Below are 12078 nucleotides of genomic sequence, written 5' to 3' on the forward strand. Positions count from 1 at the left end.
GCTGAAAGCCTTGGGACCCTGCACATGGATGGGAGACCCAGAACAGGCTCCTGGCTTCGGATTAGCGTAGCTCTGGCCGTTGTGGTCACTTGAAGAGTAAATCATTGGACAGAGGATATGTCTGTCTCCCCTCTCTCTATACATCTTAGCAATATAAATAAGCAAATCTTTTTTAAAATGTATACTACAAAGCTACAGTAATTACAGTAACTTGATACTAGCTTAAGAGTTCAATGGACCAGATTAGAAAGTCCAAACATTAAGCCACATACCTAAGCCAACTAATTTTTGGCAAAAGAGCTAAAAAAAAAAAAACACTAGAGAAAGGACAGTCTTTTCAATAAATGACATGGCAAAACTGCACATATGTAGGCGGAAGATGAAAATCAGTTCTTACCTTTGACTCAAAATGTCAACAGTGCCAAGGCTGAGATATACTGTTATAAAAAATGGAAACTTCAGTATTTGGACCTCTTTTCTATCTGCTGCAATCACTTCCTTGGCAATCTCAAGCAGTCTCATACCTTAAAACATCAGTAATGCTCATGACTCCCAAACTTATTCTAGCCTGGACTCCTGCTCTGAACTTGAGGTTTATATCCTAGTGGACATCATTTGAACATTTAACGGCCATTCTCAACGTAACAAGAACAAAACTGAAATCATGTTGTTCTCTCCTAAATCTGGGCAGTTTATTTTTCATCTCAACTAATGAGTTATTCAGGCCAAAGGCCAGGTATTATTCCTTTTAAAAAGAAAATATTCATTTTTACATTGGAAAGGCATATTTAAAGAAAAAAAAAAAGAGAGAAAGAGAGAGAGAAAAATCTTCAAATCCAAAACCAGGGTATTCCTCTGGGTCTCCCACGCAGGTGCAGGGTCCCAATGCTTTGGGCCACCTTCTACTACTTTCCTAGGCCACAAGCAGATGGAAAGTGGAGTAGCTAGAACATGAACTGGCACCACATGGGATCCCAGTGCTTGCAGGTGAAGGATTAGCCAATTGAGTCATTCTTCCAGGCTCATCCTTAAAAATTTTTCTAAAGATATATTTGAGGGTCCAGCGGCATGGCCTAGTGGCTAAAGTCCTTGCCTTGTACACGACAGGTTCCCATATGGGTGCCGATTCTGGTCCCGGTAGCTCCACATCCCATCCAGCTCCCTGCTTGTGGCCTGGGAAGGTGGTTGAGGACGGCCCGATGCTTTGGGACCCTGTACCCGCATGGGAGACCTGAAGGAAGTTCCTGGTACCCAGCTTCGGACCGGCACAGCACCGGCCGTTGCAGTCACTTGGGGCGTGAGTCATCGGACAGAAGATCTTCCTCTCTATCTCTCCTCCTCTCTGTATATCTGACTTTGTAATAAAAATAAATAGATCTTTAAAAAGAAAAAAGATATATTTGAAAGTGCTGTCATGTGCAGTATCTTCTTCTGCATTCTTACCCTTTTAGATATTTCACATCTCCCTAACTTCTTTTATTTATTTTCATTGATTTAATGTCTCTTTAACAATTCCCTTTATCTATCATACTATCTATTTTCAAGAAAAAATATTAATAAATAGATGGCTAATCAATACATATTACTTAGATCACTCTCTGGAATAAAAGCTTCTTAAAACTTTGCTTTTCATTTTTCTGCACTTAGAATAACAGGATCCTGGATATATTACACTCAAAAACAATTTTTTTATTCTGAAACTAAGCTGCCTACACTCACTGTGTGTGCATCTCAATACCAGTCATACACAATGAACTTCTCTCTCTTCTTTTTAAAATTATTTTATTTTTATTGTAAAGTCAAATATACAGACAGGAGGAGAGACAGAGGAAATGATTCACTCCAAGAGACCAGAGCTACAGCGATCCGAAGCCAAGAGCCAGGAACCTCCTCTGGGTCTTCCACATGGGTGCAGGGTCTCAAAGCTTTGGGCCATCTTTGACTGCTTTTCTAAGCCACAAGCAGGGAGCTGGATGGGAAGCGTAGCTGCTGGGATTAGAACCAGTGTCCACATGGGAACCCAGCATGTACAAAGCAAGGAATTCAACCATTAGGCTGTTGCACTGGGCTCTCACATATTTCTTGAATGCATGGTCTATAAGTTTAAAGCTTTCGAGCAGAAATCTTTCCTGGTTTTAGAAACCTGAGTATAGGGCCCAGTGTGGTGGCCTAGCAGCTGAAGTCCTCACATTGAACAGCCAAAATCCCATATGGGTGCCGGTTTTAAGCCCGGAACCTCTGCTTCCTTTCTAGCTCCCTGCTTGTGTCTTAGAAAAGCAGTCAATGACGGCCCAAAGCTTTGGTATCCTGCACCCATGTGGGAGACCTGGAGCAAGTTCCTGGCTCCTGGCTTTGGATCAGTGCAGAATCGGCCATTGTGTTCACTTGGGGAGTGAATCACTGAACACAAGATCTTTTTCTCTGTCTCTCCTCCTCTTTGTACATCTGATTTTGTAATAAAAATAAAATAATTCTTTTTTTTAAAAAGATTTATTTTTATTATTTTTTTTATTGGAAAGGCGGATATACAGAGAGGAGAGACAGAGAGGAAGATCTTCCGTCCAGTGATTCACTCCCCAAGTGAGCGCAACAGCTGATGCTATGCCGATCAGGAGCCAGGAGCCTCTTCCGGGTCTCCCACACGGGTGCAGGGTCCCAAAGCTTTGGGCCGTCCTCAACTGCTTTTCCCGGGCCACAGGCAGGGAGCTGGAAGGGAAGCGGGGCTGCAGGGATAGAACCGGCGCCCATATGGGATCCTGGGCGTGCAAGGCGAGGACCTTAACCACTGCGCCACCGCGCCACGCCCTAAAATAATTCTTAAAATGAAAAAAAGAAGAAGAAAACAAACCTGAGTATATTTACTATTGTTATCCTAATAAAAATGGCTAAAGGCTAGCTACGGGAAGTATCCCAATTTTACTTTGACTGTCAGAATCATCAGGCAAGATACTTCATGGATTCAGGGGAAGGCATTTAGTTTAGTAGTTCAAATGCCCATATCCTACGCTGAAGAGGCTAGATTAGCTGTCCAGGTCCTGACTCCAGCTTCCAGGTGATGCTGATGCTGGGAAGCATTGCGACACCTCAAACAACTAGATTCCTGCTATTCAAATGGAGATCTAGAATTGACTTCCTGACTCCATCTGCAGGCTTCTCTGCAATGAAGCAATGCTTAGGATCTCTCTCTTCCCATCTCTCAAAATTAATGTTCTAAAACGTTAAAAATATATAGACTCAGGTGTGAACATTTATTCTAGTGGTTAAGATGCCTGCATACCACATCAAAATTACATAGGTTTAATAGTTAACTCTGGCTCCTGACTCCAGTTTTTAACACAATCTTCTAATTCTCATGTTGAAGATAAATACGATAGTGAAAATTTATAACACAGCAACACATGCAACAAAATGCTTCTTCGAAAGGAAAGATGGAATCATACTTCAAATTCACTTAAAAATATTTATTTGAGAGACAGAAAAAATGGAAGGGAGACAAAGCCTATAGGCTGCTTTACTCCCCAAATGCCACACAGCTGGGACTGAGCCAGCTGAAGCACGAGCCAGATCTCAGTCGGAGAATCCCATGAGGAGCAGAAAATCAATGACCTGAGCTGTCATTGAATCTCCCAAGTCTGCATTAGCAACAAGCTGGAATCAGGAGCTGGAGCTGGGAAGTGAATTTAGGTATTTCAATGGGGAACTGCTGGCATCTTAACCAATAAGCACTCAATTCTGAATGTACTTTCAAAACAAAACAAAAAGTGTTGGTTTTTTTTTTTTCAACTATACTACCAATTCTAATGGAACTGTCACAGACAAAGACAAGCTTAAGATTTCCACAAATCTTTGAACTGGCATTTCTCTGTAACATTTCAATTAATATCACAAGTGTATTATCTGAATTTCAATATCCAATTAATGAATGAAAAACAATAATAAGTGAAAGCTCCAAATGTTAAGTAGTATGGTTAAACTTACTTTAGAAAAGAATATATAGATTTGTTTTAGACTGCTGAAAGCAAAATTCCAAGCCATGGTTTCCACAGTGAATGTTAATACATTCAGCATCCTGTGATGTGAATATGGCTTTGCTCATTTGATTAAGGTATCACAATCAAGCTATTCAGTTAAACTGCAAAGCCTGGCTCAACCATACAATTAAAAAATCCTCCCAAAACAAAAAACCCACACCATTGAATTATAGTGAATGTTTAAAGAAGACTATTAAGCAAAGATTGTGCATTAAGTATGAATAATTTTTGAGGACAAGATACTTCAGAAATGGTTTGCTTTAAAAAATATATTACCTGGCTTATAAGGCTTTAAAAATGCAAAATACCTATTGGTTTACCCACACAAACTTAAACAAAACTCAACTTCCCTTAAGGACTGGATTTCTATTCAGATTTCAACACTAAAGAATGGGGCAGGCACTTAGCACAGTAGGTTAGGCCTCTACCTGTGATACTGGCATCCCATATGAACCCCAGATTGAGTCCCAGCTGCTCCACTTTTGATCCAGCTCCCTGCTAATGTGCCTGGGAAAGCATTAAAACATGACCAATGTCCCTAGGCTTTTGCACCCACATGGGAGACTATGAGGAAACTCCAGGCTTGGAGTTGGCTTTGGACCAACCCAGTTCCAGCAATTAAGACCATGTGGAGAATTAATCAGCAGTTGGAAGATATTTTTTCTCTCTTTTCTTTCTCTCCCTTTAACTCTGCCTATCAAATAAGAATAAATAAATATTTTCTTTTTTTTTTTAAAGATTTATTTTTTATTATTTTTTTCATTGGAAAGGCGGAGAGGAGAGACAGAGTGGAAGATCTTCCGTCCAGTGATTCACTCCCCAAGTGAGCGCAACGGGCCGATACTATGCCCATCCGAAGCCAGGAGCCTCTTCCGGGTCTCCCACGTGGGTGCAGGTTCCCAAAGCTTTGGGCCGTCCTCCGCTGCTTTCCCAGGCCACAGGCAGGGAGCTGGAAGGGAAGCGGGGCTGCCGGGATTAGAACTGGCGCCCATATGGGATCCCGGGCGTGCAAGGCGAGGACCTTAACCACTTGCGCCACCGTGCCAGGTCCAATAAATATTTTCAAAAAATGGAGGGAAAGCAGGTATAAACTTAAGGATTAATCAATCTCCTCTCAAATTTTTAGTGAACAAAGCTAACAGACTACTTAACATGAAAATCAAACATTCTGTACATACAAAAATCACTTCATACCTCTTGTCAGCAAGATCTGTTTTATTTCCTACTAGCATGATGATAACATCACTTCCTCTTTCTGTTCTGACATCATCAATCCATTTTGTAGTTTGCTGGAATGAATTAACATCTGGTATAGGACAGTGGATAAAGAGATCAATGTTACTAAAAATGCCTCTCCAACAGATGGATACCCTCCTGCCCACATGCCCTGGAAGCTGGAAGGGGGCTGGCACATTAGGAACCCACCTTTAATGTGCCTGCAACATAATTCCATTTTATCTGGTTACAACTGTCAGTGATTTAAGCAAATATTAAGAATAAAATTCTCAGGATTCTTTTCAGAGTAGCTTAAAAAAATTTGACAATAACCAAATGAATGTGACTTACTAAGCAATTAAAAAAAAACTTTTTGAAATACACAGACAGCTAAGGCAGATAATATGGTGTCATATTGCCACAGTGCTTTTTTTGATCACTTACACATATCAAACATGACAAAGAAAGCATTTCCAAAAGTATGTCAGCCAATAAGTCCCAACACATCCAGAAAATTTGTAAAGCCTTTAAACAGTTTTCAATACCTGTTTTGCATTGCTTACTCAGTTTTTGATCACTTTAACCCGAAGTTTATTAACTTAACACATTGGAATCACATAAAAAATTCACCTTTTCAAGTACTGAATTCAGTGCTTCAATTCACTTACACTAGCTAAGGAAAATACTTTATTAATAATTTAACCACATTTGTGAAATTTTAAAAGAAAATATACCAGGTTTCAGTTGATTTGGTTAAAGTGAGCACAAACATTTTAAAGCTACAAAACTTGTCAATGCACAATAACCAACATACATTCTATTTAAAACAAGTAGCAACCCAAAGTAAAGCTGCAAGAGAAGGACTGCATATAGCCTCTAGCCATAAAGTTCCCAACACAATCCTATGATTTCTAATTCTGTCATTACCATTATTATTTAGCAGTATGACTTGTGGCTGAGTAGGTATGAAAAGATGTATAGTAATGGTACTACTGGCTCAAATCAAATTTATTTATATGCTTCTGAAGAAGTCCAAGATGCTGTACAACCCTACAAATTTGGGATTACTGCATAGAATAATGCTAAATGCTGCCATTATGTTATAAACCAATTTACAGAGAAAATTTCAAGCAGAGGGTATTTTCTCTTAGTCACTTGAAATGCTCTGTGCATATTTACAATCATTTGAAAGGCCAAAGACAATACCCAGTATGAGAAGACCATTAATTATTTCATCTCCTATTGTAATTCATCAAAAAGTCAGTCATATGATCCAAGCAAAAATGATAAAGAAAAACTGCACATCACATTTTCTCTGTCTTCCTCTGTAGAAAGAGAATGGCTGGAAGCAGAAAGCAGAGAAAGGCTGGCCAACGCAAGTTTTAATAGCCTCAACAGAAGCCATGGAAGACTTAGAAAACTTCGCAAGAGCCTTTAATGCAGGTTATTCTATTGTAGAGAAATCTGCAGATTGATTTTAATGCAAAAGAAGAGATTTCTTCAACTGTAATTATGGTATGGCTTATGGATAACAGGATAGTAAGAAAGCTTTGAGGAGGAGTATAAAAGGACGAAAAAGAAACAATTTCTTGAGTGAATGACCTAGGACAGTAGAAACGAAGCATACTGATATAAACACCAAAGCAAATATTTCTGACCTAACTGGTCTGTCTATGTTTGCTGTGATACAACATACTTTCACATGCCAGGAGGGAAAACAAGCACAAGACAAAAAAACATGCATGCAGCTAAGCTAAAGGTTGAAAGATTAGAAATGCATAATTCCCCCCACTCACTTGTGATATCATAAACAACAACTGCCACAGTGGAGTCACGAATGTAGCTAGGAATCAAGCTCCTGAACCGCTCTTGACCTGCTGTGTCCCATAATTGCAATCGTACCTAACAACAAAATCAGTCAAACAAGCAAGAAAAATAAGAAAGGTCAACCCGTTGCAATATACCTACTTGTAATATCGTAAACTACTACGGCTGCAGCAGAATCACGGATGTAACTGGGAATGAGGCTACGGAAACGTTCCTGACCCGCAGTATCCCACAGCTGCAGCCTTATCTGTGGGATGGGAGAAAACAAATAAAAAAAAAAAAAATCCAAGCTAACACTAAAAAGAAAATTTTTTAAAGGAGAACAGTGAGAAGGGACTAGAAAGGATATTCATACAAGAGGTTGAATGAGAAATGAAAGTAACAAAAGATTCCTTCAGGAATCAATAATACTAAAATACGCTTGATCTGAAGGTAGACTGAAAAACATCATCGTGAAAGATTTGCACAACTGAAATATGGTATCTCCATTTGACCTCTCTAAAACCTGTCCCTTTCAGATAATAAGTTGACTGCTAATTTTTTTGAATATTGAAAAAACATGAGATAAGTATCAGTAAATTGCATGTGGTCTGCCAGAGTAAAATATTAAATGCTTTTTTGAAAGCCTTTCTGAAGCTAAAATGTCTCTTTTTACTGCGTCCAGATTAGTCTGAAGTAGTTTGGAATTGAGCCTTTAACACTGTGCTCATGTTTCTCCCAAGAACATTGTATGTAACATAACAAAAGAGGAGAAATACTTTTTGGCAATCCTATATAAGATCTTTCACTTACTTTTCTCACATTCACACTACAGGAAGAAAAGCCTGAAAAAAATCATTACATTTTCTTACCATTATAAAGCAGTTCCAGGCTTTAAAATTTTAAGAAATAGCATGTTATATATGAAAACATAAAGGAGGAAAAAAAAAAAAAAAACAAACCTCACACAGAGATAAAACACAATTCTTTGAGATGGAGGTCCCACAGACTGCATGTGAGATATTGTGTATAAACATCTTCAAAGGGTAGGTAGACTAGAGTATAAGATTTACACTGTGTTTAAAAAGCATGCTCTAAACAATATAAAAATCCATCAAATACATGCTACTTGCTCTATTTTGCCATCTTGGTATACATTCTATTTCAATAAACAAAATCTTAAGGTAATAAATTGTGTGATATTCAAATGCAATCTTTCCAAACGCCTTAAAAATAACTTTCTGGGTTAGCACAGTGGCGTATCAGGCTAATCTTCCAGCTGTGACACCACCATTCCATATACACACTGATATGTGTCCTTGCTGCCCCACTTCTGATTCAGCTCTTCGTTTATGGCCTGAGAAAGTAGAAGAAAATGGCCCAAGTCCTTCGGCCCCTACAACCACACGGGAGGCCCAGAGAAGCTCTTGGGTTTGGAATCGGCCAGCTCTAGCCATCATAATAATTTGGGGAATGAAGCAGCAGATGGAAGATCGTTCTGTCTCTCCCTCTCTTTATCTCTGTAACTCTTTCAAGTAAAATAAATAACCTTAAAAAAAAAAACCGCATTCAGACCTGGTGCAATAGCCTAGTGGCCAAAGTGCTTGCGTTACATGTACTATGATCCCATATGGGTGCCAATTCATATCCTGGATGTTCCACTTCCCATTCAACTCCCTGCCTGGGGCCTGAGAGGGTACTGGAGGAAATCCCAGTGCCTTGGGATCCTGCACACATGGGAGACCTGGAAAAAGCTCCTGGCTTCAGATTGGCTCAGCTCTGGCTGCTGTGGCCACTTAGGGAGTGAACCAGTGGATGGAAGATCTTTCTCTCTTTTTTTCTCTATTGCCTTTCCAATAAAAATTAATCTTAAAAAACAGCATTCAAAGGTTATAAGCTTTTTTCAAAAAATTTAGCTTTATCTTTCTTTTATTTTTCCAAGTCATGATGACAAATTTTGTCTCATAAGCCAAAGAATTTCAGGTTTTCACAAATAACTGGCTTTCTCTCTTCCTTTGGATCTCACCTAGAAATCAGAATACAGAGTGCTAAGTACCAACAATTTTTCTCAAGGTCTATATATTAACTTTAGTGAGTATAATCATTAATTACACACTTGCTCATAGTATTCTAACCTGGAATATTGCAAAAAGCTGCACACTGAAAAAATTACTCACTGTTCGATCCTCCAAATACATTGTTTTTGATAAAAAGTCAATGCCAATTGTTGCCTACAAAACAAAACAAAAAACAACGATGTTAACAAGTAACAATAGTTTGAAGGTGAGTAGGAATGTAGCATTCAAATGGGATGTATGACAGCAGAAGAAACACCACAGTCAGGCAGAAACAAATGTTCAATGCTAGCATTCATACACTAAACAATCATTTACATCATGAATTATTGAAACTGCAGTTTGACTACCTGTATTTGAACCTAGGACTAGGCATCTGCCAATGCAGGATGCTGTAAGCTAGTTCGCCAGTAACTTCATAAAATCCTGCGGCTACAAACAGACAAAGGTTTGCTACTTGTGCCCAACCACAGATGTCAGAAATACACAAACATGATTTTGCACAAGGACTAGAATTTTTTCAATGTAAAAGGAAACTAATTAGAGAAAGGTTTCCCTTTATACCAAGCAATGAAAATAGGCTTGAGTGTGAAGTTCAAACCCATGTGAATTTCTGCTACCTATCCCTACCCAAAGAAAACTACAGAAATAAGTGACTGGAAAAAAATGCAAAGACTTGAGTTAAGGGGGAAAAATAATGAAAAAAGCAAGGACATCAAGAATAGGTTCTATCATGAAAGAATAATAATCCCACTCATAAATGTTTATGATCACATTGTACATATACACAAAGATGTGCTCTTCTCCTAAACATTTTTGTGTTATATTTAGGACAGAAACTAGGCAAGCAATTTTTGGATTTTAAAAAATGAATTACTGGGTCCGGCGTGGTAGCCTCGCAGCTAAAGTCCTCGCCTTGTGCTAGGATCCCATATGGGCACCAGTTCTAACCCTGGCGACTGTGCTTCCCTTCCAGCTCCTTGCTTGTGGCCTGTGAAAGCAGCTGAAAATGCCTCAAAGCCTTGGGACCCTGCACCCACATGGGAGACGCGGAAGAGGTTCCAGCCTTCTTGGCTTCGGATTGGCTCAGCTCCAGCCATTGTGGTCACTTGGAGAATGAATCAATGGATGGAAGATCTTCATCTCTGTCTCTCCTCCTCTCTGGAGCAGCTGGGACTTGAACCAGCACCCATATGGGATGCTGGTAACACAAGCAGTGGCTTTACATGCCACACCACAACACTGACCCATGTAAATGCCTTTTAAAAAATACTTCAAATATTACTTTCACACAAAACAGACCACTAATAAATCAGTAAAAGCAAGATACCTGATAGGTGTTGTCAAAACTGTCATACATGAATCTGGTGATCAAGGATGTCTTTCCAACTGAAATTAGAAAGAGAGAGAAAATTGTTTAGTGTACAAATTACACTGAGTTCTCAGAAAATTGTAGAGAATGGAACATAATTGTAATGATTCTTCTAGTAACAATTAAAAAACCCAAGTTTGTCAGTATGATTTTCTTTAACAATTTCTCCAAACTAGAAGACAACTGAAGAGCATGAAAAGTTGAGAAAAAATTAGAGATAGGATGCAGAACAACAATTACAGTAACATTCCTAATGTACAACAGATCAAATGGGTATTTACTTCGGCTCTCACAAAAAGAACTGGAGGTTTGGTTCATTTAATGCACAAACACTGAAAATGCAGTGTCTTACAAGGAGTATGAGTGCTACTAGAAATGAGTAAAAACAATGTGACATAAAAAGTTGCCTGGATTAATCCCAGGAATAGAGATCGCATCAATTCTCTGGCAGAGATCCCAAAGACCCACAATTCCTCTTCCTAGTAGTAGTATTTTCACGTATTTTGACAAAAAGTACCATTAAGCTATGCTAGTAATATTTGGTTTTTGTTATCAATGAGCAATGTCCTCAACAGAAAGAACTATATCTAATTAATTTTTCTATTTCTTCTCTAACTCTTTTCATACACTATAGGAAAATCTGAAGAAAACATTGAGCCAGAGAAGACTCCTACAAAAATTACTGACTTCCAAAGGGGAAAAAAAGGAGACATAACTATCTTCCATAGACACTGATCAAAAGAAATTGATATTTGGCAAGAAACTTCTTTATAGAGTTAATCTATGGACTTCTTCTCTAGAGAAGAATACATATAATTTTTATTTTGCTTTTAAGCAGTGAATATGCTGGGATCCCATATGGACACCGGATCTAATCCCAGCAGTCCTGCTTCCCATCCAGCTCCCTGCCCCATGGCTTGGATGGGTTGTTAAGGACAGGCCAAAGCCTTGGGACCCTGGACCCGCATGAGAGACCCAGAAGAGGCTCTGGCTCCTGGCTTCGGATCAGTGCCACTCTGGCCGTTGCTGCTGCTTGGGGAGTGAATCATCAGATGGAAGATCTTCCTTTCTGTCTCTCATCCTCTCTGTATATCTGACTTTCCAATAAAAATTAAAAATTAAAAATTTCTGGCTCAAGACATGGGATTAGTATAATCTTAATAATCAAAACTTAATAAACATAATGCAATTTTAAATAATTACAGTCTAGTTCCTCATAAACAGTCTCAAACTTCATTTAAAAGTATTAGATCAAATTCAGCTATCCAGGTGCTCTTCAACTTAGCTTGGATACCTCCTGATAAATCATCTTAAAATGAGAACAGTCTGGGGATGGGGCCAGGACTGGGGCCATGTTACAGGATAAGCCTGTGGTGCCAGCATCCCACATGGTTACTGCTTGGAATTCTAGCTGCTCCACTTGGGACCCAGCTTCCTGCTTATCCATGGGTGCCATGGTAACCGGAGGAGGGTGGAGCTTGCTTCCAGCCAGGTCCCAGGTTGCAACTGGATCTGACAAAGAAATTCTGGAAGGCCCCTGAGGCAGTGAGATCACTGCACCAATGAAGGGCCTAAGTGA

General features: G+C 39.2%; 1 protein-coding gene across 3 annotated transcripts in view; it reads right to left on the reverse strand.

The window, feature by feature from the left end:
- The window catches only part of RAB6A (RAB6A, member RAS oncogene family), a 56841-nt gene that overhangs the window by 15312 nt on the left and 29451 nt on the right, over positions 1-12078 (reverse strand). The window contains exons 2-5 of one of the 3 annotated variants that reach the window (XM_040964404.1): positions 10458-10516; positions 9230-9283; positions 7043-7148; positions 5226-5337 (exon numbers count right to left, since the gene is read on the reverse strand). In XM_040964404.1, the coding sequence (XP_040820338.1) occupies positions 5226-5337; positions 7043-7148; positions 9230-9283; positions 10458-10516 (331 nt within the window). Of the gene's footprint in view, positions 1-5225; positions 5338-7042; positions 7149-7214; positions 7321-9229; positions 9284-10457; positions 10517-12078 lie in introns of all 3 variants that reach the window. The other 2 variants (XM_040964402.1, XM_040964405.1) reach the window with 2 other exon arrangements.

The sequence above is a fragment of the Ochotona curzoniae genome, unplaced genomic scaffold, assembly GCF_017591425.1.
Source record: "Ochotona curzoniae isolate NIBS_2020 unplaced genomic scaffold, NIBS_Ocur_1.0 scaffold_3223, whole genome shotgun sequence".
In the NCBI taxonomy this organism is placed as follows: domain Eukaryota; kingdom Metazoa; phylum Chordata; class Mammalia; order Lagomorpha; family Ochotonidae; genus Ochotona; species Ochotona curzoniae.